Genomic DNA, 22245 nt, shown 5'->3' on the forward strand with positions numbered 1-22245 from the left:
ACTCTTCTTGGCTGCAGTGGTTATTATTATATTTACATGCTTCCAGCTCCCGTTTCTGCTCGATGACAGCTCGTACTTTTCCTTTTTCTCCCTCCTCGTGCTCACAGACACATAACGTGTATGGCAGTCCATTCTCCCTGCAGCACGGACTACACTGCCCATGAGGCTACATTCTTTAGAGCTATACCTGTAGCATTCTGCCTGTTAGCTTAGCACAACAACAACAACAAAAAGGCGCTCTCTCACCCAGGAAACACGCAGAGAGAGAGCGTCACCCTGTAACCATGGCAACCATAACGCTTCTGCCTGAAACAACAGAACATAGCTGTCAAACAAAACCCAAACAGTCCTGACCTGTGACAATATGAAACAGGAAAGTACCGCCGTGTAATCCATTTATTTCAACAAAGTAACTGTATTCTAAATACCACCTTTTTAAACGGTAACTGTAACGGAATACAGTTACTCATATTTTGTATTTTAAATACGTAACGGCGGTATATGTATTCCGTTACTCCCCAACACTGACCATAGTATAAACATAACACACAATAGTGTCAGCGGAAGGAATGTTACGCCACTCATTCAAGTGACTTCCTTACTGTCAACTGACTGCAAGTTTCCTCAGTCTTATAAACAGTACATTTGCATGATGACTAAAACTAGCACCACTGACTAAAAATGGGCCGTGAGGTCAGTTTCATGATTATTAATATATAAATTGTCAAAGGGGATTCTTTCACCATCTCATGGTGCTATGGTTGCAGTCATTTCTCAACTCTGTGTGAATAGTGCTCATGGCCATTGATCAGTGGTCATGACATTTGGCTGAGTGATGAAGCGTTTCTCCCACTGAAAACTATGTCACGATGAACAGAATCAACTTTCTGGCATTTACTTACCTGAATGATTGAGCATACAGCAAGTAAATATACATGTGCATAGTTATAATACATAATATCGATTTTTTTTTAAGTGTCTCCTGAAGTTCATGTGTCTAGTGATGGAAAAAATAGGCATACACTTATACTGTAAGAGTATTACACACGTTCTTTTGTGCTGGCAGACTAATTTATATTTACAGCAGGATGCTTAGGTTGGAGCTTTAGTTGCCCCAATACCCCGTTGGACCAAACACCATTTGCTTGCTCTGTCACATAATTTAGCTTGTTGATGTGATGCCACAAGTGCATACACATACATACAAATATCCACGGGTGGGAAGACACTCAGAAAATCAAAGTGCCAAGCTCAACGCTAAAGCCAGCGAGAGCAGCAAGACTTTCACTTTGCATAATTATACTCACGGTGAGAACATTTTCGCACACACAGAAGCTATAAAGAGCACATGCAGAGGCATTAGTACATAGGCATCCATATAAAGTCTATGCAAAACACTACTTCTTGTTTTGATTTGACTGACAAAGCAATAATACACATAGAGACAGAAGGAAAGATATGGCTTTTCCTAAGAAAATTGATTTTTATGTGTCTTTCTTTCTCAGCTGCATTTGTCGTGCACAATGTTCAGTTCAGTGTAGTTTTATGCCAGACATTGTAAGATAAACATCTCACAATATTATACTGTGAAAGCCAGCGATTTCTTTTTGTGACAGTGGGAGCAAAAAAGAAAAAAAAACTTTTAAGAAGAGGAAACCTCTAACACATTCAGACTGAAGAAGGGTAGCCATCTGCCTCTAACTGCTAGGTTGAGGGAAAAGCAATAGAGAAAAGAAGAGCATAGAGAAACAATTAAGAACAAACAATATAATAATAAACATTTGGCGGATTAGTGGAGCCTGAAACAACAGGTCAGGAATATGAAGCTCAGGAAATTAACTTTGGAAGAAAATGAAGACGAAGGGAAAAAAGAACACACACTACAAAAGGGAAAAGCCACCAAGTTAATGACATGCAATAGTAGCGTACAAATGCATGGGCAGTTATAGAGACAAGAGTAGATGGCAGGTGCTCAGGTAATCATTGGAGGTCCTCTAGCAGCCTGTAGCTTACAGCAGCATAACTAAAGGATGGTTCAAAGGCAAGAACCCTAACTTAAAACTTCCTCAATAAGGAAAGTTTCGAGCTTAATCCAAAAAATGGTGAGAGTCTGCCTTCATGCACGCTGTAGCAGAATGTTCTGCCTCTAGATGTACTTTTTGGTAACTCTTGGAACTACAACTAAGCCTTCATTCTGTGAGTGAAGTGCTCTTTTTGGGTGTTGCACTATGAGGTCATTAAGATATGATGGAGCCTGGACTTTGAGGCCAGGGAAAGGGAAGATTTTAAAGGATCCAGTGGAGATCAGTTTAAATGAGAGAAATGTTAGCGTGCCCTGTCAGTGTCATAAATATGCTTGATGTCATCTGTATAGCAATGCATTGGAAATGCATTGTTTTCTGTGGAGCAAAGTTTCAACCTGTGTAACTTCATGACTAACTTTAATTTGTGTTGCAAAGAGTCCTTAAATAGTTCAGTTGGGATGGATTTTATTGTTGAAGTTGGCACATAGAATTTTGTGTCTGTGGGTCATTTTTTGTTATTTATTGTGTAGATACAAGTAAGAAATCAGTGTTGCTTATGTGACTCAAAGCTATGGCGGTTTGTTCGCTTTCCAACCATTTGTGCTTATGTATGTATATAGTCTGTAAGTACGATGTTCTTTAGGCCTGCTGATGTTTCGAGGCCCGTCTGTGAGATTCTTTCACCTCTCTTCCTCTCCCTTCCTACCCCCTCCTTCGCCTATATTAGCTCCATAAATCCTGTTCTAGGCGGATTGTTATGGTCATTGTGTGTGCTGTGAGCGATGGTTATTATCTGCCTGCTCTGCTCACACAGCTTTATGATGCTCGTATGCTTTCTTCCTCTGCTCCCAGTTCTCTCTCTCTCTCTCTCTCTCTCTCTCTCTCTCTCTCTCTCTCTCTCTCTCTCTCTCTCTCTCTCTCTCTCACTATATCTTGTTCACCCTTACTCTCTCTGTAAATCTGAATGTCCATGTCCAGTCTCTCTCCTTCGCTTATTACTCCACAGCACTTCCTTTTTTTTTTTCTCATCTCTCCTCCACTCCACCAGTTCCACTTTCTGTCTTTTGCCGCTTGTTATCGCGTTTTCACTCTTAAGCTTCCACTGCTTCACAGATTTAAAAGAAAAATCATAAGTAACTAACAATAACCCACAGTTTGTTCAACCTGACAGATTTGTCCTTTGTGTCCGATCGTGGCTCAAGAGTTGGGAGTTCGCCTTGTAATCGGAAGGTTGCCGGTTCGAGCCCCAGCTTGGACAGCCTCGGTCGTTGTGTCCTTGGGCAAGACACTTCACCCGTTGCCTACTGGTGGTGGTCAGAGGGCCTGGTGGCGCCAGTGTCCGGCAGCCTCGCCTCTGTCAGTGCGCCCCAGGGTGGCTGTGGCTACAATGTAGCTGCCATCACCAGTGTGTGAATGTGTGCGTGAATGGGTGGATGACTGGATATGTAAAGCGCTTTGGGGTCCTTAGGGACTAGAAAAGTGCTATATAAATACAGGCCATTTACCATTTGTTAGGGAAAATGTTCTAAAACACTTCTTCAGTAAAGACTCAGAGAAGAGAAACACACAGAACTTCTTGCTAGCAAGGGCAGCCTCCACTCTAAGAGACTCCAGTGAGAGAACTGCCCCGGTCTTTATTTTATACTCCATTGAGCGTATGTGTGTGTATGTGTGTGTGTGGGGTCAGAGTGTGGCCCCATAAACAACAAGACAAGGTACGAGCTCTCATGCTCCCAGGACGTGGGGGTGCATTCCTGGGGTGCACACATCCTGTCACTACACAATTAATTATATGCTTCTAAGTATACATGGTTAAACATTTCCTAATACAAATAACTACAAACAGCATCCTACCATAAGCAAACTTATATCACTAAAAGATTATACTGACTACTAAATACAATTTTCCATTGACATCCTTCCTATTTGTTTAATGATATCAGAAAAATCAACAGTCTATACTTCCAGCAAAGGATGCTGACACTGAAACTGACACCTTACCAAGTGATAAAAAGCTGTCAAGAGGGAGTCAGACTTACCAGCGATAAAACTAATCATACTCTCATTTTACAAATCTAGCACATGTGACAAAATCAGTTTACAACAAGTTATGGTCCATACATGGTAAGTTTTCATGTAGGAAAATAAGGTTTTCACAATTAAACAAACAAAAAATAAATCAATAAAAATCCTTTTTTTTTTCTTTTTACGAAGGGCCCAGAGCATTGTGTGAAATGCCTTCATTTCAAAGACGGTCCAAACTGTGTGGAAAAGTGTCCCGATGGCCTGCAAGGTGCCAACAGCTTCATCTTCAAGTACGCTGAAGCCAACAACGAATGCCACCCCTGCCATGCTAACTGCACCCAAGGGTAAGTGCAGACAGGAAAAGGACAAGTTCGAGATGTGGGGAGTAATCAGCTTAGAGTAACGTCGTCACAAGAAGTGGATTTGCACACCATTTGCCCCGCAAGCAGTTGCTACATCACTGTTTTATTTATTTTACCAAAGTGACTAGTTACTAACAGAATATTCATGCTATGTTTTCTCATGCTCATATTGCAAGCGAAATTTGACCTTCATATATTTAGCGGTTGAAAAGCACGTGCTCGCAAAGCTCTCGCCAGCCATAGTCTGCTATCATAAAATTACATCTTGCAAGACATGTGAGATAAATAGAGAAGTGAAGCAGAAAATGAACCTGAAGAGAAAAAAGAATGAAAGTAAGGGTAGTTAATACCCTGCCACTCTCCACTGCTCACTAGCCACTGATCGCTCAATGTAATATTCAACAAGGTTTGGAAAGACATCATTTTGTATTTAATTCCACCGGGAGTTTATGTCACTTCCCTGTGTGTTATTTCTCCTCTTGTGAGTGACAGCATCCAGCTCACTTAAGCATAACAATGTTGTCGTAAATGGAAAACACCAGGCTGACACTGTCACAGGTACAGCTTCATAAGCAGGGCCGCCTCTCAGAGCAGCAAAAAACCCAACAAGCTGATCGAGGGGGAGGGATATATATTCTGAGTGGGAGAGAGACAGAGCTGGAGGCTTCCAAACATTCAAAAGAGCTACTAAATTTCAGAGACAGTATATGTGACGTGTGATGCCACTGAAAGATTAACACAAGGCGACTGGTGAAACGTCCAACAGATTTGGTTAGTTTTCATTAGAAGTCAGTATAACTTTGTAATCTGTCACTCTAAAAGTAAACTCTTAGTGAGTTCTAAAGCAAGGCTAAAAATGGTAGCCAACAAGGCTTTTATTCACATTTGTGCCACACTTAAGGCAAAACGCGTTAATCATATAAAAGGTATCGTTGTTGTGTTGACATCTGCTCTACAATGAGCAAGCAAAAACATCTCTGACGGTCAACACTTTCTGGCTAATTTTGGCTGCCTGTGTGTTATGGTAACATTTTTATATATGCGATATTAATGTTTGAATAGGATAAAATACAGCATTTGTCCTGTATTTATTTACTAAGGTGCATTGGACCGAGACTTCAAGACTGCATCGGCTGGATGGACAGGTACAAAATTCCTTTTATTGGATCCCTCTATTATGTGCTTACGTACAAACGCACTTAAACAGAAGTACACACACGCACACACATAGAAGAACCGTACAGTAAGCAAAGTCTCTGATTAATGGATAGCTCTAAGGCCCCAAATCCCTGTGAGGTCCTTAATGCTTCTCTGTGCACGGTTGTGTGTGTGTGTGTGCCTGTTTGTTGATAAATTGATTGTGCTTTAGCATTTGTTCTGAAGCTGGGAGGAGAAAAGGCAAGAAAATGCTGCTCATAGTTTGCAGCAAATAGATTGAAGACTTCATAAGTGAAGCAGTTTGGAATCAAGTGGTGCTAAAAATTGTTGCGTGGCGTTTTGAGGGATGATTAAAAAAAGAGGCTGGTAGGCAAGAGGAACAGCCTGCAGTTCACTATTTTGCAATGGAGATTTCCAGCACATCAAAAAGAATACTATATACAAATTTCAGGTAAAAGGTAAATGTAATGAGATGACTATCAAAGTGGGTGTCAAAAAAAGTGAAACGAAAGAAGCTTTTACCGTCTTGCAGCACAGCGTACATTCACATAGAGATAATCACTGTAAAGGCATTTACTGTATATTCCGCCTGATACTGACCAATCAGTATTCAGTATCTTGAAGCTTCTACTGTAGCTCAAAAAAAACAAGTCATATCCTTCAAAAGACTAAATCTACAAGTGTGCTTCTGAAATAATATTTGGGAAACTGCCAGTAGGATGAATGGGGACTGCAGCAGATGGCTGAAAGTAACTATCAGCCGACCTTGTGAAGAGATCAGCTTTTATCAGATCTCTGATATCTCTGGCCAGGATGTAGCTGTAGCCACAGCTATCAGGTCTAGTTGCCTGCTCTGATGTGTCACACAAGTAGTAAATCTGTTAACTGTTAGATGTGTCATTTTTGAGCATAGCTGAAAGTGTCATGTCATTACACAAAGCCTTTTTCTTTTCTTTTCTTTTTTTTTTTTTTTACACAAAATCTTCTAATGGCAGTATTTCAGCAATTGCTGATCTACTGGGATTTTCCCACATAGCCATCTCTAGGGTTTATGGAGAAAAAAAAAGAAAAAGAAAAAAAATATGCAGCAGTTCTCTGGGTGAAATGCCTTGTTGATGCCAGAAGTTAGAGGAAAATAACTATACTTTTTCAAACTGACAAAAAGGCAAGAGTAAGTCAAATAACCATTTGTTACATCTGTGGTATGCAGAAGAGCCATTCCAAATGCACAGCATGTCAAACCTTGAAGCACATTGGCTAGAGCAGCAGAAGCCCTGACCAGGTGTCACTCCTGTCAGCTAAGAGCAGATAGGTGAGACTACATGTTGCATTGGCTCAATAAAATCATACAATAGAAGGAAAAAATCTTTCCCGGTTTGATGAATTTTGATTTCTGCGGCAATATTAAAAAAAAACTGAAAACATGGATCCATCCAGCCTTTTATTAACAGTTCTGGCTGCTGGTGGTGGTGTAATTTGATGAGCGATAAGGAGCCCACACTTCAGGGTCCTTAGTGCCAAATGAGCATCATTTAAACACCACAACCTATCTGAGTATTGTTTTCATGTCCATCCCTTTATGACCATAGAACATGCATCTTCCAATAGCTGCTTCACCAGAAAGCAGCAGACCATGCCACAAAGCTCACACCATCTCCGACTGGTTTCACACACAGCAGTGAGTTCTTAAAGGGCCTTGAAGTCACCAGATCTCAGTCCAGTACAGCACCTTTGTAGTGAACTGGGATTTTTGCATACATGAATGTATAGCTGACGTCAAATCTGTGAGGAGTGTTTCCATCGTTTTGTCGAAATGTTTCAAATCTAGATCTAGTTCTGAGGGCAGGAGATTCAACCCAGTGCTATCAAGTTTCTGCTGAGTGTGCAAAAGCCACCAAATTTGAGTGTATAGAATGAATTGCACATTAGCTGTTTATCCCAATGCCAAATGACATTTGTCATTGTGAGAAAAGCCTCATGTAGCTACTGCCAGTGCCATGCTGACGGTGTCTTTCACCATCAGTTTTCTTTTCATTCTATAACAATAAGACGTGCACAAAATTAACCGTGTGGCTTTCATTTCACACAAATTAGCTTCATTCCTCTGCTTTGAAATGTATCCATAGTGAAACTGCAGTGCGTAAGTTAATGAAATCAAACATAATATTTACATTTACCACTCTCTCTTAAACTTTTCTGTTTAAGAACTTTATTGATATTTTGTGGAGAAAAACACAAAAAAACCATTGCTGTCTAGCTGAGAGTTAGATGAGAAGATCGATACCACTTTCATAACTGCCCATTAAATATGGAGGTAACACCAAGAGATAGATAACAGCATAAAGATGAGAAATGGGGAGAACAATTAGTCTAGATTATTTTCCAAAATAGTCTACCAGCACCTCTAAAGCTCACTAATCATCTCGTTATACCATATCTCATTTGTTTAATCCATATAAAACCCAGATTGTAGAAGCAGTGCAGGGCTTCACAGGCATTATATGCTGGTGCATTTCACCCCCGGGTGCACTGAATTTACTAGCTGCCTAATCATTTCATTGTGGCAGCAAGAAACCAGTGTTGCTATCTTTGTATATACATATCACATGTAAATAATAAAGTAAGTATGTTGCATCTGCAGATATTAGTAAGCCTCAAAAATAAGGTAAACATCACCTGGTTGTAGCTTCAGAGCAATTTTAAAATGGCCTCAATCTCTTCTTTCCGAGAAACAAACCTGTGTATGTTGGCAACGATCAAGCTGTTTCACCAAAGAATCGTGATGATGCCATGGAGTCACCAGGGCATTTTATAATTATCCAAAGTCTTTAGTGGACAATCTAAAGAACCACAGGTTTTATATATCTAGAGTATTTTTTTTCTCCTTCACTGTTGGTTCCAAGACACAGATTGGGGTAAAATTAAGACTAGGATAACATATAGTGTGATGCCACCACAACAGCTCCAGTCACAAATCATAGGATAAAGTTGATCAAGTTGACTCAAGTTAATTGTGATTCAGTGATAGTGCTAAGAGGATAAATAGACACCAGAAAAAGCCCCGATCACAGCATAGCCACAACACTCGGTCATTGCAGCGATCAAATGTTCAGGCTGTGCCATTCTTTTGGTGCACAGCAGTGCTTATGGCCTTATTACATCTTGTATTGAAACTTTCAGTCACCATAAGAAGAGTAACTCTTGCATACTGCACTAATGCCCAAACACCAGAGTCACTAAATGGGTACAACCATAATTTCTGACCCTAGTTATGTACTTGTGTCTTTTTGATAGCTCTAAATACAAATGTAACAATCTGTAATTTAGTCACTGTGCTACTGAAGCACTTATGAATAATGAAGTCTATGGGACTGAAACATTAAACCCTCCTTGAAAGTCACTTGCAATCTTTTTACAAAATCTGAATCAATTGTGCCTGCTCAACATTTTTAGAAATTCAGTGGAGCATGCTAGGATAATAATTGCATAACTATACAATAATGTGTTGCACCTTTTCTGCTTTTTTCCCTTTAATTTGACACCTGTCTCTATCTAAAGTAAGGTAATAGTGCCCGCGTGTCTTCATTGGTTAGACCCCCTTTCTTTTAACCATCACATGTATAGAGATTTCCCCTGTGCAGCCACAGACTGTGATGACAGAGAGATAAAGCATTCTTCATTTCCCATGAACAGGGCTGAATGTGATATCATTTTATAGAGGTGTATCCTTGAAGTCCGTAATATACAACCCCGAATAACATCCTTATTTTGATTATGAACGGTTCTTCCGATAGATCAAATAAACCAGCCATGGCCGAGTATATCAGAAAGCCAACTCGGACAGTTTGAGGTGCATATCAGTAAAAATATTGAGATTCTTCATTTCAAGTGACAGCATCAGCGTGGTTCTGAGGATTCTCTTTGAAGATTATTTCCATGTTTTTGATCTCAGCCCCGATTTTAATGAGAGGGCATGGAGGGATATTTGTTACCACATGAAGCTTAGTGGGAAAATACACAAAAACCGAAGGTGAAGAGGTTTTTAAGGGATCGGCCACATGGATATATATTGTAGAAACATGTTATGTGTGTTAATCTTTGTGCTTATATTAGCCCGATGTTTGCTTGATGTATTTTTAGTTTAGTTTGTGCTTGTGTGTGATCTTCTTTACTGATACCCAGTAACATTCTTCCTTTTCTGTAATTTCATTGCATGCCCTTTGTTCTTTATCTATTTTCTTCCCTTTCCTTCTCCAATGTCTTTTCTTCAGAACCCCTCTGATTGCAGCAGGCGTAATCGGAGGACTCTTCATGGTGGTGATCATGGTACTCAGTGTAGCAGTGTCTGTGCGACGGAAGAACATTAAGAAAAAGAGGGCCCTTCGCCGCTTCCTGGAGACAGAGGTAAACAGGAAAGTGGATTAAGTTTAAAAAAAAAAGCTGATGTTCCAGCGAGAAAGAGCATGCTGTTTGTTGCACTGAAAGATAATCAGAAACTAAGGACATAGGTTAAGTTACCTTGGCCCAAATTATGCTAAATGTTTTGTGTCAACAGAGATCTTATAGTATACGCCTCTAAAATTGGATCCCATTAGCGCAAATAACTCTGCCATAGTTTTAAAGAACTAAAAGTAAAATTTATTACTTTAATCTTGGCTCTGTTTCTCGTATTTGTTTCCCTCTAATATGCCATGGTACTGTTATGCCTGGAGAAGATTACATAATCAAATTACAGGCTACATTGCAATTGGATTTATCAGTAAATAAATACACCTGATTTTGTCCCCAAATCAACACGTTATCACAAACCATCCTTCCAGACTTTGAGGAGAGGTTACAGTAAAATGACCTATTCAGAAGAAAACAACAAATGTCAATAAATAAAGAAGTATGGATATATCTTTGTTCACCAGGAAGTGCAAAATAGACAAATGAAAGTTTATTGCTGTCTACATCACCCCTACTGCTACACCTTTCACTATAGTGAGCTTGTTGTATTTAATTTTGGAAATGTAGGCCATTATTTATTAAAATGCGTAGATTTTCCTTGTAAATGTATTCATTCATTTCAAAGTTGATTGGAATTTTGCCTCTTACGTACCAGTGTTTGGTTCATTAGTTAGTTTGTTTCCTCCTCTCAGACTCATTAATTCACAATCACGGAGCAAATGGATGAAAATGGTCTTTTGTGGACTCACAAGATATTTGTTTTGCTTTTGAAACGTATTACACATTGCTCATTATTTTAAAAAATGTAATGCACTATGTTACTTAATTAGTCTCCACAGAAAATACATTACTTTTGGAATACTTTTAATATGGCCTAAGATAAATTGTCACATAATTACCATTTAAGACTATAAACCTATCTAACAAATGTCTCCATCATAATGAACACACATGTACAATGTGTCATTTTGTGCAATAAAAGTGTTTTGTTGTGTTTTAAAGAAAGCCTTCATAATGCCACCGTTGTTACTACAATGCAGTTCATGACATTACTTTGTTATGTCAAAATGCGTAGACATAGGAAATATATATGGATGTGACGTTTTCCTTTGTATGTGCTTGCAGGCCTGTGCTTGTGCAAAATATGAGAAAAACAAGACTGAAAAAAGCAAAAAGAAATAAAATAGAGACTGACTGGTGGATTCTAAATAACTATTGCAGAACTGTAGAAAGTTTTAGAAACTCTGACGACTCGGGTTTGAATATCCTACAGTGCATTATAGGGGCACTTCTTTTAGGAAGAGCTAAGGGAGTATACCATTAGAAGAGGCAAAAGTACTCTTTCTTTATCTAAAAAAACCAGAAGAGTACTTCATCTAATGTACTTATGTGTCCACACTGAGAATAAGGTCTCATTTCAGTGCTTTCGCTCTATTCAGGGCACAAGTATCAGTGAAGAGTCTTGAAAAAGAAATAGCATTAAGATGATAAATTATTATACTTCTTTTATACCCGTTCATATATGGGCCACCCTTAAACTGCCACTATTTCTTGAGTACTTACATTAGTCTCTTTTTAGTAGTCATACATAAATCCAGGCACTATTTTAATATATTACAGAGCCTTTCTTGTTACATGTCATTTATTTAATAAAAAATACTGTATTTATGGCCCAATAATTGTATTAGATGCTCCAAAAGTAGAGGAGCAGAGAAGGAAATGGGAAATCTTTTTTTCTCTTTGAAACCATCCTGTCTTCATTTGTTTCTGGGCTGCAAAAAAAAAGAAGATAATTTTTCCTTAATTTTTAGTATTTACATTAAATTATGCATTTTATGTAATTGCAGGGAAAGTCTTATATTGCAGGTTCATTGATTAATAGTCATTTGCTTAAAATAAAGTCTGAAACTAGTTAGTTTTCAGGCACTGCGCATCAGTTTCTGTCATGGTACTGGGTCGTGTGACCCCGTGTTTGAGTTTTAGGTATTTTTGTATTCATTTTCGATCCAGTTAATTTCTAGGTTGCTAGTTAGTCCTTATTTTTTAGTTGTTTCTGTCATCTCCCCCTGTACTTAGTCTCCCTGGTTCCTGCGTCTACGTGTCATGTTTCTTGTCTATGCGGTTATGTTAAGTTCATGTCTATGTCTCCATGTTTCCTGTTTTATTTTGGAAGAGTCTGGTGTTCTTTGTTCATTGTAGTTAGTGTTACTCTCCTCTGTATTGTCATTATGTTTCATTCTAGTCAGCTGTGTTCTCATGTGTCTCCACTTCCCCTGATCACCTTATGTGTGTATTTAAGTCCTCAGTCTTCCTTTGTTCGTCGTCGTGTTGTCTGTGTTATCTCCCCTACCCCTTGTCATAGTTTCCCAGCCATAGTTTGTATATTGTTTAGTCATAGTCTAAATTCTCAGTAAGAGTCATAGTTTCCTAGTCTATGTTCAGGTTTTCCCTCAGTTACTTTGTTGTTGTTTTTTCCGTGAGTTTTCAGCCCTAAATAAAGGCTCGCTTTTTGTTAAGTTCAGTTTCGTCTCCTCGCCTCTGTCTGCTCTTGGGTCCTCAACTCACTCCATACGGTCTGCCCTCGCAGACCATGACAGTTTCCCCCTCATCCTATCACTATATAACAAATAATTTTAGACTTGTTAAAAGAAAATGTTGATGGACTATAAATCTAATCAGATCAGTCTGCACGTGAAATGTTTGTCTAATGGTTTTAATGTCATTTTGCCCAGCTCACCACTTTAATAGAATAGCAACATATAAACTTCTTAAAACAATGAAGCAACACTTGAGCAATTTAATTTAGATTTTTGGTATGATTTTGAATTGCACTTTAGATTCCACTAACCGTTGTTTTCAACAAATTACATTATTTTACTTACTGAATTTGAGTGCAATATTGCGGCAGGATCCCTTTGTTACAATAAGACAATTCACAGGGGTTTTTTTTGCTCTTAGATATTCCACAATCACCTGTTAGTGGAATTATTTTAGAGTGGAAGCATTTAGGAACTGCAGCAACTCAACCACAAAATTGAAGACCACATAAAGTTACAGAGAAGGGTCGCTGAGTGCTGAGGTGTGTTGTGTGTAAAGGTTGCCATGGCTCTGATGATTCAATAATTGCACAGTGGCAAATAACATCAACACAAACACCGTGCACCGAGAGCTCCATGGCATGGTTTCCATGGACCTTGGTCCTCCAGTAGATGTAATGTGTAGGTGACTCAGTATTTTTGCACATATAGTGTATGTTAACTTAAATATTTCATTCATCAAGATCTGATATGTGGTGTTAATATTTTGATCAGTATATTTCAGGCAGCACTTGCTTCAGTTTCAGAAATGCAGTGTAGAGAGAGAAGGTGGATAGCTACATTTGCTGCTGTTCGGCTGCTACACAGCCTCAACATCTTCAGCACCACTAATGCTGGACAGCTCCCAGCACAGTGGAAATAGCATAGAGCTTTGCCTTTGTGTGTGTACGGTTAGATCATTTTAAAGACGTCTGTATTGTCCTGGGTGTGTTTGTGGCCCCCCAGCCTACTTGTTTCCACCCTGCAGAAGCTGATTTGTTATTCCATTTAAATGAAGAATGGCTATTGTTTTTAATCAAATGGTAACCATAAGCCAGAGGGACAGAAGCTGCCAAGCACAGCCAGGCTGATTTACACTCTGTCTGTTAGGCTCTCTCTGTCCTCTCTCCCTCTCTAATCTTCCGCCCTCTCCTTTAATTCTCCTTATATTGCTCCCTCACTTATGCTTTTGCATCCTCTGACTAATTCAGCAGCTCGATTCTCCATCGCTGTCTTGTTGTTGTTTCTGCTACAGTTCCTTTCCCGCTCCACATCTTCCTTCCTCCCTCCTCGGATATAATCTTTCTGCTTCTCCTACTATTTCATCTGTTTGTTCCTCCACTTGAGCAGTAATGAGACAACAAAAATTTCAACTCCCGTTCAGCTGCCTCAATTATCTGTCTCCCCCAGTCTTTCTCTGTTTTCATCCACCTTTCTCCATCACTCTCTTCTGTTCCCATGTAGTATCGCTTTCACTTCCTTTTACCATAGAGAATGTCATAATAATGGTTCATCATAGTCTAGATTTATCTTCCTGGAAAAAAATTCCATTACAACCCTACTGTAACCACAAGTGCAGGGGCAATAAACGTAACTACAACCAGCTGTCTTGATTTTAGTAGATACACCTATGGTATCAATTTGAAACTCCAATGTCGCTTTGTTCTTGAGTCACAAGTTTTTCAGAAAATTTGACCTCTAACCCTGAGATTCAAACTCATCTGAGATTTTTAGTAGAAACACCTGTAGTATAAATTTGAAAGTCCTACGTTGCTTTGTTCTTGAGTTATCAGTGTCACAAACTTGGGTGTTCATGTTGCTTGTCCACCCACCCAGTGTGTGTGTGTACTTTTCTTACCCACTGGAACCTTCCTTAAGAGTAAATGTTGCATTTGAGTCAAACTTTTGTATGAAATTACTCTTGTTTTTCTACAATTTAAATAGTAATTTCAGTTTCATTGTTATTGTACAACCTGTTTCACTACCTGACTTCCTGGAATTTGGGTCACAGCTTTTAGAAACTGTCCTATCCTCTAAAGAAGGATTTTGCATGGAAGAAAGGTGTGTTTTATTTTGGGGTTTTATTTGTTTTGTTTTTTTCTAATATGGAAGTGTGTTCCTGAGATCCTGAGAAGCTAAATTGCATTTAATTGCTCAGCAACAAGCAATTGGACTAATCCTGTGATAAGTTGTGATGTTTTAATTTAAAGTATCATGAATTAATCTTAGTAGCTTTTGTTATGTAGATTCTAGACTTGTCTTCCAGCACTCACTGACTTATTTATTGCATTCTTAGTTGGTGGAACCTTTAACACCCAGTGGAACGGCACCCAATCAAGCCCAGCTTCGCATCCTGAAAGAAACAGAACTCAAAAGAGTCAAGATCCTCGGCTCCGGAGCTTTTGGAACTGTTTACAAGGTAAAATACAATCAAATGTGAATTAACGGTGACTATTTGCATTTTAGCTTCAAATACTTAACTGCTCCTCTACTAAAAGTGAGACCATGATGTCACATTGTGTTCACATTCTCACTTCATGAGAAAAAGACAAGAGGGACATTGCAGGATCATTAATGACAGGAAATGAGATGGAAGGCTGGAGGCGGGAGATGAAAAGAATAAGTAATAGCAGACACTGAGACCCCTGGGGTGACAGTGAAATAAGAGGTAGCTGAGGTCACCATAAGAGCAATGAAGGGTTGGGTAGAAGTTGGAAAAAAAAAATCTGAAATTAGAAAAAGCAGACTTTCTCTCACTGAAATTATAATTCGTCTTTTTTTGTGTCCACCCATTCTCATTGTAGCACCTTTTTTTTAGGCCAGAGGTATGTGGCATCAGTGTATGTCCTTTTTCAAAGCAAGGTCTTGCATGCTCTCCTGGGAAATTTCAAGGCACTTCTAGACTTGTAAGGATATGCTGTATAGTCAGTTTCAAGTCTTATAGGTGAGCTATAGAACCCTGACAGGTCTTTTACAGCCAGAAGACATCAGACTTGTACCTAATCTCCATAGCTGAGAGTTCATAGGTTCAGCATTTAGACCAACTTGTAAACTGAGTGCTTTATAGGATGGCTCATACAGCTAAAACACAGTTAGTTAATTAAAGTGTAGCAATATTTAGTTTTATGTTTAATAAAACTAAGGCCACATGCTGTTCCTTGATTTGACCCATATCCATAGTTGGTGGCAATATGCTTAACTGGCTCAACTCAGCATTTCACCATTAAGAGAACAACTTGGAGCTATAGATTTTTCTGTCACATGTTCTGTCACAATGTGCAGTTCATGTGTTGCAACCCGCTCATAGATCACAAGTAATTAAATAAATTAAGAAAGGTGTGTGTAGGTCTGTATTAGTGGTGTAGCGTAGTGATGGATGGCTAGGCAAGTATATGGTATACATTGTATGTGCAAAAAAAAAAAACTCAAAGGAAAACTCAAAGCAAAACAGTCCTCCCGTATCACAACTCCTGCAACACAAAACACACAAACAAGTACTAATCCCTAAAGCAGGCTGTAACATATGTAAATAATTTCATTTGTTTTCTAAACATTTTAGAATAAAATGGTAAATTCTGTGTATGGATATCTTCTCCTCCTAATGTAAAATATGTCATTTTATTCTGCAGTGTTGGCTGTAGCAGCCCGTTTGCAGATGCAGTTTTAAATAAATGTGTTGTTAATAAACTGAGGCATTTACAAACCTGTAAACCATTTTTTCCAGTTAGAACATCGATGTCCAAGCTTTCATAAAGTGTGCCCTTAAATTATTGTGCTGAATAATGATCATCTGCAGAATTACATGTAAAAGGAAACATAAAACTGCATCAAATCGATCGTCATTATCACCTAATGACGATAATTCTTTGATGGGATAGTTGTTTTTAGGCTAAGTGTGAAATCTAGGCCTTCTGTCACTCTGGATGTGTAGTCACATAAGGGTGGAACAAAGGTGGAACACATTTTAATCACTTTGAAAAAGTTGAGAGGTACTTCATTTTTCTCCTCTTTCAAATATTCCATCCACTTTGGCAGCTGTTAAATCACTTTAAACCTCCCTAAAATTAGATACTTCAAAATGATTAAATAGTTTTTCCCAAGTCTTTTTGAAGGGCGAAATAACCTTAATCGTACAGCATGCAGTTCATTTTTATAATCAGCCAGTGAGAATATGGAACGTTGTTATTTATAAAGCTGACAAAGTAGAATTTAGAGTGTAAAACGCTCAATTTATTGAGATTCCTGCTGTTCCTCGAGGAGTTATAATACTTTTTTTAAACATCATTTCTGTGAGTAGAGGATTTGTGACTGTGCAATTAGTGTAATGACTCATCATCATGTTGTGTGTGTGTATGTGTCTGTGTGCATTTCTTCTTTAGGGTATCTGGGTCCCAGAGGGGGAAACTGTGAAAATCCCTGTTGCCATTAAAATCCTAAATGAGGCCACAGGACCCAAGGCTAATGTGGAATTCATGGATGTGAGTATCTTGAAAACAAAATCCAAAAAAAGAGACTTGACAATACAATTCAAACTCAGCTTTTATAAAGATAACATATACGCAGGTAAATTACAAGCTAAATGTAATGTAACAACCTTTTGTTCCAAAGCCTGTTAGTGACACTGTTTAAAGGTGCTGCAATTTATACTTACAGTATGTAAGGGAGCGAACACTGACCTTTTCTTTTAAAGGCCTTTAACCAGCTGTACATTGCATTCGTTGCTGACAAGTTAACTTCAGTTTAGCGCTAAACTAGCCTACAAAAGCGCTACACAGATGGTTGTAAAGTGAAATCTCTAACAACTAAAGTTGAACCCCACAAACCGCAGACTAGAAACCATAAGGGGCCTGTAGGAGCCCTACATATGCAGACATACACGCACCATGCCATGGGCTCCTAGCACAGTGCACTAGGCCCCATTTATAAAACATTCACATCTTGGCTCATTTCAAAAGGAAGAGTGAAAAAAAAATCAAAATTATTACCCTGTGATGATGCAATGCAGATGAAATAACTCATATCAACACACGTACCCATGCACGCACGCACACACACACACGCACACACATTGAAAGCGACCCACTTGCACTCATGTTTTGCACTTAGTTTGACAGTCTAAAAGGAAGAGTTTTGGAGGGTTAGCATTTCTATTTTTATCACGATGTCTTTGATGAATATCCCATATGTGTTTAATTTATGTTCCAAGTGCTTTGGGAGGTTGTCTGACAATCAGAAAATCAGACAGAGAAATGAGATAACAACATGTAGGGGCAATAGAAACAGTGGAGATAACGTATATAACAGCAGAAAGGCATGTGTCCATGTGGATCTACTCATAAACTTGGTTAATTTACCTCCTAAATAGTTTTGGGGTTTCTTTTCTCTTTTTAAGAATACCTTCCATCACCTCTGTCTAGATCCACAGTGGTCTTCTAATGACTGACTGCTGAGCAGCTGGGGGCTCAAGCTTCTGCTCCAGGGAACACCAGTGGTAGTTACAAAGGGAAAGCAGAGTGCCATTCATTTCCTTTGCCATCCATTATTTTCCTGGCAGACTGGGATTTCTGACTGGTGACCTTCTAGCTGCAGGCCACTCAAAGCCCCAGTCTCACTTGCCACTGACTGTTTGAAGAATGTCACAGAGAATTGATTGTCTTTCAACATGCGTGTGTGTGTGGTTGGTTCTGTGTAGGAGTTTGTCCCTCCTTACCTGTGGTGCAGTAAGAGAAGGGAACCTCTCTTTTTTTATGGCTAACAATAAAATACCAACGCTGTCAGCAAGTGCTTGGCAAAAGGAAAGGGTGTTTATTCCCTGCAGTACTGGCATGTGTGTATCGATCTGCATGCATTTAGGAGTGTGCATGTTTGTGTATAAGGATAACAGCTAGAGCATGCTATTCCTTTAGTTTTGATTAAAGATAATTAAAATCTTATTTTCTTTTTTATTAATGTTTTACTCAGGTATTATTCTCCAAGGCCCTCCAATATATCAGTTTTAATAATGTGAGACATCCATACAATGCACAAAATGCAGCAATCTATAAAGCACTTCGCAACAGTGATCCACAGAAAAGAGAAAAAGTTTCAGTTTAGCTTTTTTTTAAAGAAATTGTTTTACTATTATTACATATTAATACAATTCTGAAGATTTGTAACTACCTTATTTCAGTTTACCTTCATGACGAGCTACAGAAGTAGCACAAGTTTGTAAAAACAGTGTTTCCTAACGCTTGTATTTAATTGTAACAGCAAAATTACAATTCAGTGGGGATGTAAACTTTATACAGTCAGTGTACAAAAAAGAACAACCCCTGCAAATCCCTTTTTGTGTTTTATATAACTGTTATCTCAGCCCAACAGTAGTGCTTTCCAGGGCCTAAAGGGATGTTCACAGGGTTTGTTATTCACAGACATATTCTCTCTCTCTCTCTTTTTACAATACCTAACTACAACTACTACTGCCCCTACCTCTCCACTTAGTGGCTTTAAAGTCTATTGTCACAATTCCTCATGTCATGTGTTTTTCAATTAGTATAATTCTTGTATATACTTCTTTTATATATAGAAACCTCAAGAAATGCTCTTTAGGATGCTGTGGAAGTATTTTGTTTTCTGGATAATAGCTCACAGAAGGGATCTGAATAGGATGCAGGGCTAACAGATTACAGGATACCCCACTGCAGTGCTAAGTAAACACCACAATATAAATTTGCTTGTACGGAATCCTGCAGGCAGAAAGGAAAAGCCAGTCAGTCAAAGACTTTGGCCCAATTTGCCATTACCCTCAGTGTAACTATACCCATCACTGGCATGTAAACAGGGACCTCATTATGTAAGCATTGTGATAGATGAGCCATATCAGTTCTAAAATGTATAGTGGTTGCATCTCTCTGTTAGTGTTCATTGGAGCTTTATGCATTGATTCTCTCCCCAGTAAAACCAAACGGCCACACCTGCCTGTCTTGTGTATTTTGGCGTATACCTACCCACCCGATGATGAATTTTCAATTGTTGTAAAGTTGCAGGTGAGCAAATTTACGCCTGTTTCTGTCTTTTGGAGAGTTTCTATACCATGGGATTAATAGGGGCCTGTTAGTGTTTATGTTGCAATCATATGCAATATTACAAGCTTCAGGTATAGTTGCTTTGTGTCTACATACTGTAGAGTATAACAGAAAGATTTCATAATACACAACATCAGCACAAAGAAACCATTGCTCTATATTTAAAGGCAAATATTCCTGATTTGCAGCAATCTGACCTTGGTCTATTTACTACATTTTTTTGCTTACTACATAGAATGCTGACAATCTCAAAGTACGAAGTCACTTTGATGTCAAGGTTTTGAATAAAATTGCACTGTTTTTGACTGAGTGGAACCTTGCTGTTCACTTCAAGAGGAACTTCAACCTTAAACAGAATAAGGGGTCCTATGATCTTTGGCAGTTCAGTCTATACTGGTAAACATGATGAATTTTCTAGAAGTGTGAGTCTGGCATTTGTCTTCTGACATTCTGACCCAGTACAACATATTGTGAAAAAGGTGCTAGTGTGTATATGCAGTGGCTTGCAAAAGTATTCAGCCCCCTTGAACTTTTCCTACATTTTGTCACATTACAGCCACAAACATGAATCAATTTTATTGGAATTCCACGTGAAAGACCAACACAAAGTGGTGCACACGTGAGAAGTGGAATGAAAATCATACATGATTCCAAACATTTTTTACATATAAATAACTGCAAAGTGGGGTGTGCGTAATTATTCAGCCCCCTGAGTCAATACTTTGTAGAACCACCTTTGGCTGCAATTACAGCCACCAGTCTTTTAGGGTATGTCTCTACCAGCTTTGCACATCTACAGACTGAAATCTTTGCCCATTCTTCTTTGCAAAACAGCTCCAGCTCAGATTAGATGGACAGCGTTTGTGAACAGCAGTTTTCAGATCTTGCCACAGATTCTTGATTGGATTTAGATCTGGACTTTGACTGGGCCATTCTAACACATGGATATGTTTTGTTTTAAACCATTCCATTGTTGCTCTGGCTTTATGTTTAGGGTCGTTGTCCTGCTGGAAGGTGAACCTCTGCCCCAGTCTCAAGTCTTTTGCAGACTCCAAGAGGTTTTCTTCCAAGATTGCCCTGTATTTGGCTCCATCCATCTTCCCATCAACTCTGACCAGCTTCCCTGTCCCTGCTGAAGAGAAGCACCCCCAGAGCATGATGCTGCCACCACCATATTTGACAGTGGGGATGGTGTGTTCAGAGTGATGTGCAGTTAGTTTTCCGCCACACATAGCGTTTTGCATTTTGGCCAAAAAGTTCCATTTTGGTCTCATCTGACCAGAGCACCTTCTTCCACGTTTGCTGTGTCCCCCACATGGCTTGTGGCAAACTGCAAACGGGACATCTTATGGTTTTCTGTTAACAATGGCTTTCTTCTTGCCACTCTTCCATAAAGGCCAACTTTGTGCAGTGCACAACTAATAGTTGTCCTATGGACAGATTCCCCCACCTGAGCTGTAGATCTCTGCAGCTCGTCCAGGGTCACCATGGGCCTCTTGGCTGCATTTCTGATCAGCGCTCTCCTTGTTCGGCCTGTGAGTTTAGGTGGACGGCCTTGTCTTGGTAGGTTTACAGTTGTGCCATACTCCTTCCATTTCTGAATGATCGCTTCAACAGTGCTCCGTGGGATGTTCAAGGCTTGGGAAATCTTTTTGTAGCCTAAGCCTGCTTTAAATTTCTCAATAACTTTGAGAAATTTAAACACACACACACATATACACACACACACACACACACACACACACACACACACACACACATATATATATATATATATATATATATATATATATATATATATATATATATATATATATATATATATATATATATATATATTTTTTTTTTTTTTTTTTTTTTTTTTTTTTTTTTTTTTTCCCCCCTATAGGAGATGTTTCAGGAGTACGTTAGGTGTTTGGCCATTTAGTACCTGTACATATAGTGGATGTACAGTAGATCCACAGGATCTCGTCTCAAATTTTTGGAGATGATGTGGTTCTGTTGCTTTCAACAGGTGGTTGTCCCCAAGTCCCACTGGAGTGGAATGACAATAATGGTGTTCAGCGTTAAAGGGTAAAGTGTCCACTCCGTTCAGGGACTAGTTGCTGTCCCAAGTGGAGGAGTGAAAGTGTGTTGGATATTATAAGAGATTATGTCCCTCAGCTGGACTAGGAAGCCTCTGTGTTCCCCTGGATGAGTAGGAGGAGATACCTGGGGAGAGGGAGGTCTGGACTCCAAGTATACACCAAGTGAACCAAAATGTCTTCCTAAAGAAATCACATCCGAAGCTACAACCATTCGGTGTAGGGCAGGAGCAATAGAAGTAATATAAGATGATTAGTTTAAATTTTGTGACCTCTGAATATTTATGGTAAAAGGTAACAGAATGCAAAACATACTTAGCTACCCAAAGATGGTCAGATCAAACTTTAGCATACATCTGGCAGTTAAGTTGGATTGTGGTCTGATCACCACTCTGGAGTTCATTTTGAGATCACTGCCTCCAAAGGGTCTCAGTTCAACTGTTGTGAACCGGACCAAATGCGATTGCACAAATGAACTTCACCAGGGAAAATGAGCCAGAGTT

The 22245-nt window shown here is 39.0% G+C and overlaps 1 protein-coding gene across 1 annotated transcript in view; it reads left to right on the plus strand.

Annotated features, from left to right (window-relative positions):
* The window catches only part of erbb4b (erb-b2 receptor tyrosine kinase 4b), a 338434-nt gene that overhangs the window by 264861 nt on the left and 51328 nt on the right, over positions 1-22245 (plus strand). The window contains exons 15-19 of the mRNA XM_085249408.1: positions 4239-4393; positions 5512-5556; positions 9841-9973; positions 14891-15013; positions 16974-17072. Of these exons, the coding sequence (XP_085105534.1) occupies positions 4239-4393; positions 5512-5556; positions 9841-9973; positions 14891-15013; positions 16974-17072 (555 nt within the window). The remainder of the gene's footprint in view (positions 1-4238; positions 4394-5511; positions 5557-9840; positions 9974-14890; positions 15014-16973; positions 17073-22245) is intronic.

Source organism: Mchenga conophoros, linkage group LG16, assembly GCF_057382185.1.
Source record: "Mchenga conophoros isolate Kocher_MC1m ecotype Shallow Benthic linkage group LG16, M_conophoros_male_GT1.1, whole genome shotgun sequence".
Lineage (NCBI taxonomy): Eukaryota > Metazoa > Chordata > Actinopteri > Cichliformes > Cichlidae > Mchenga > Mchenga conophoros.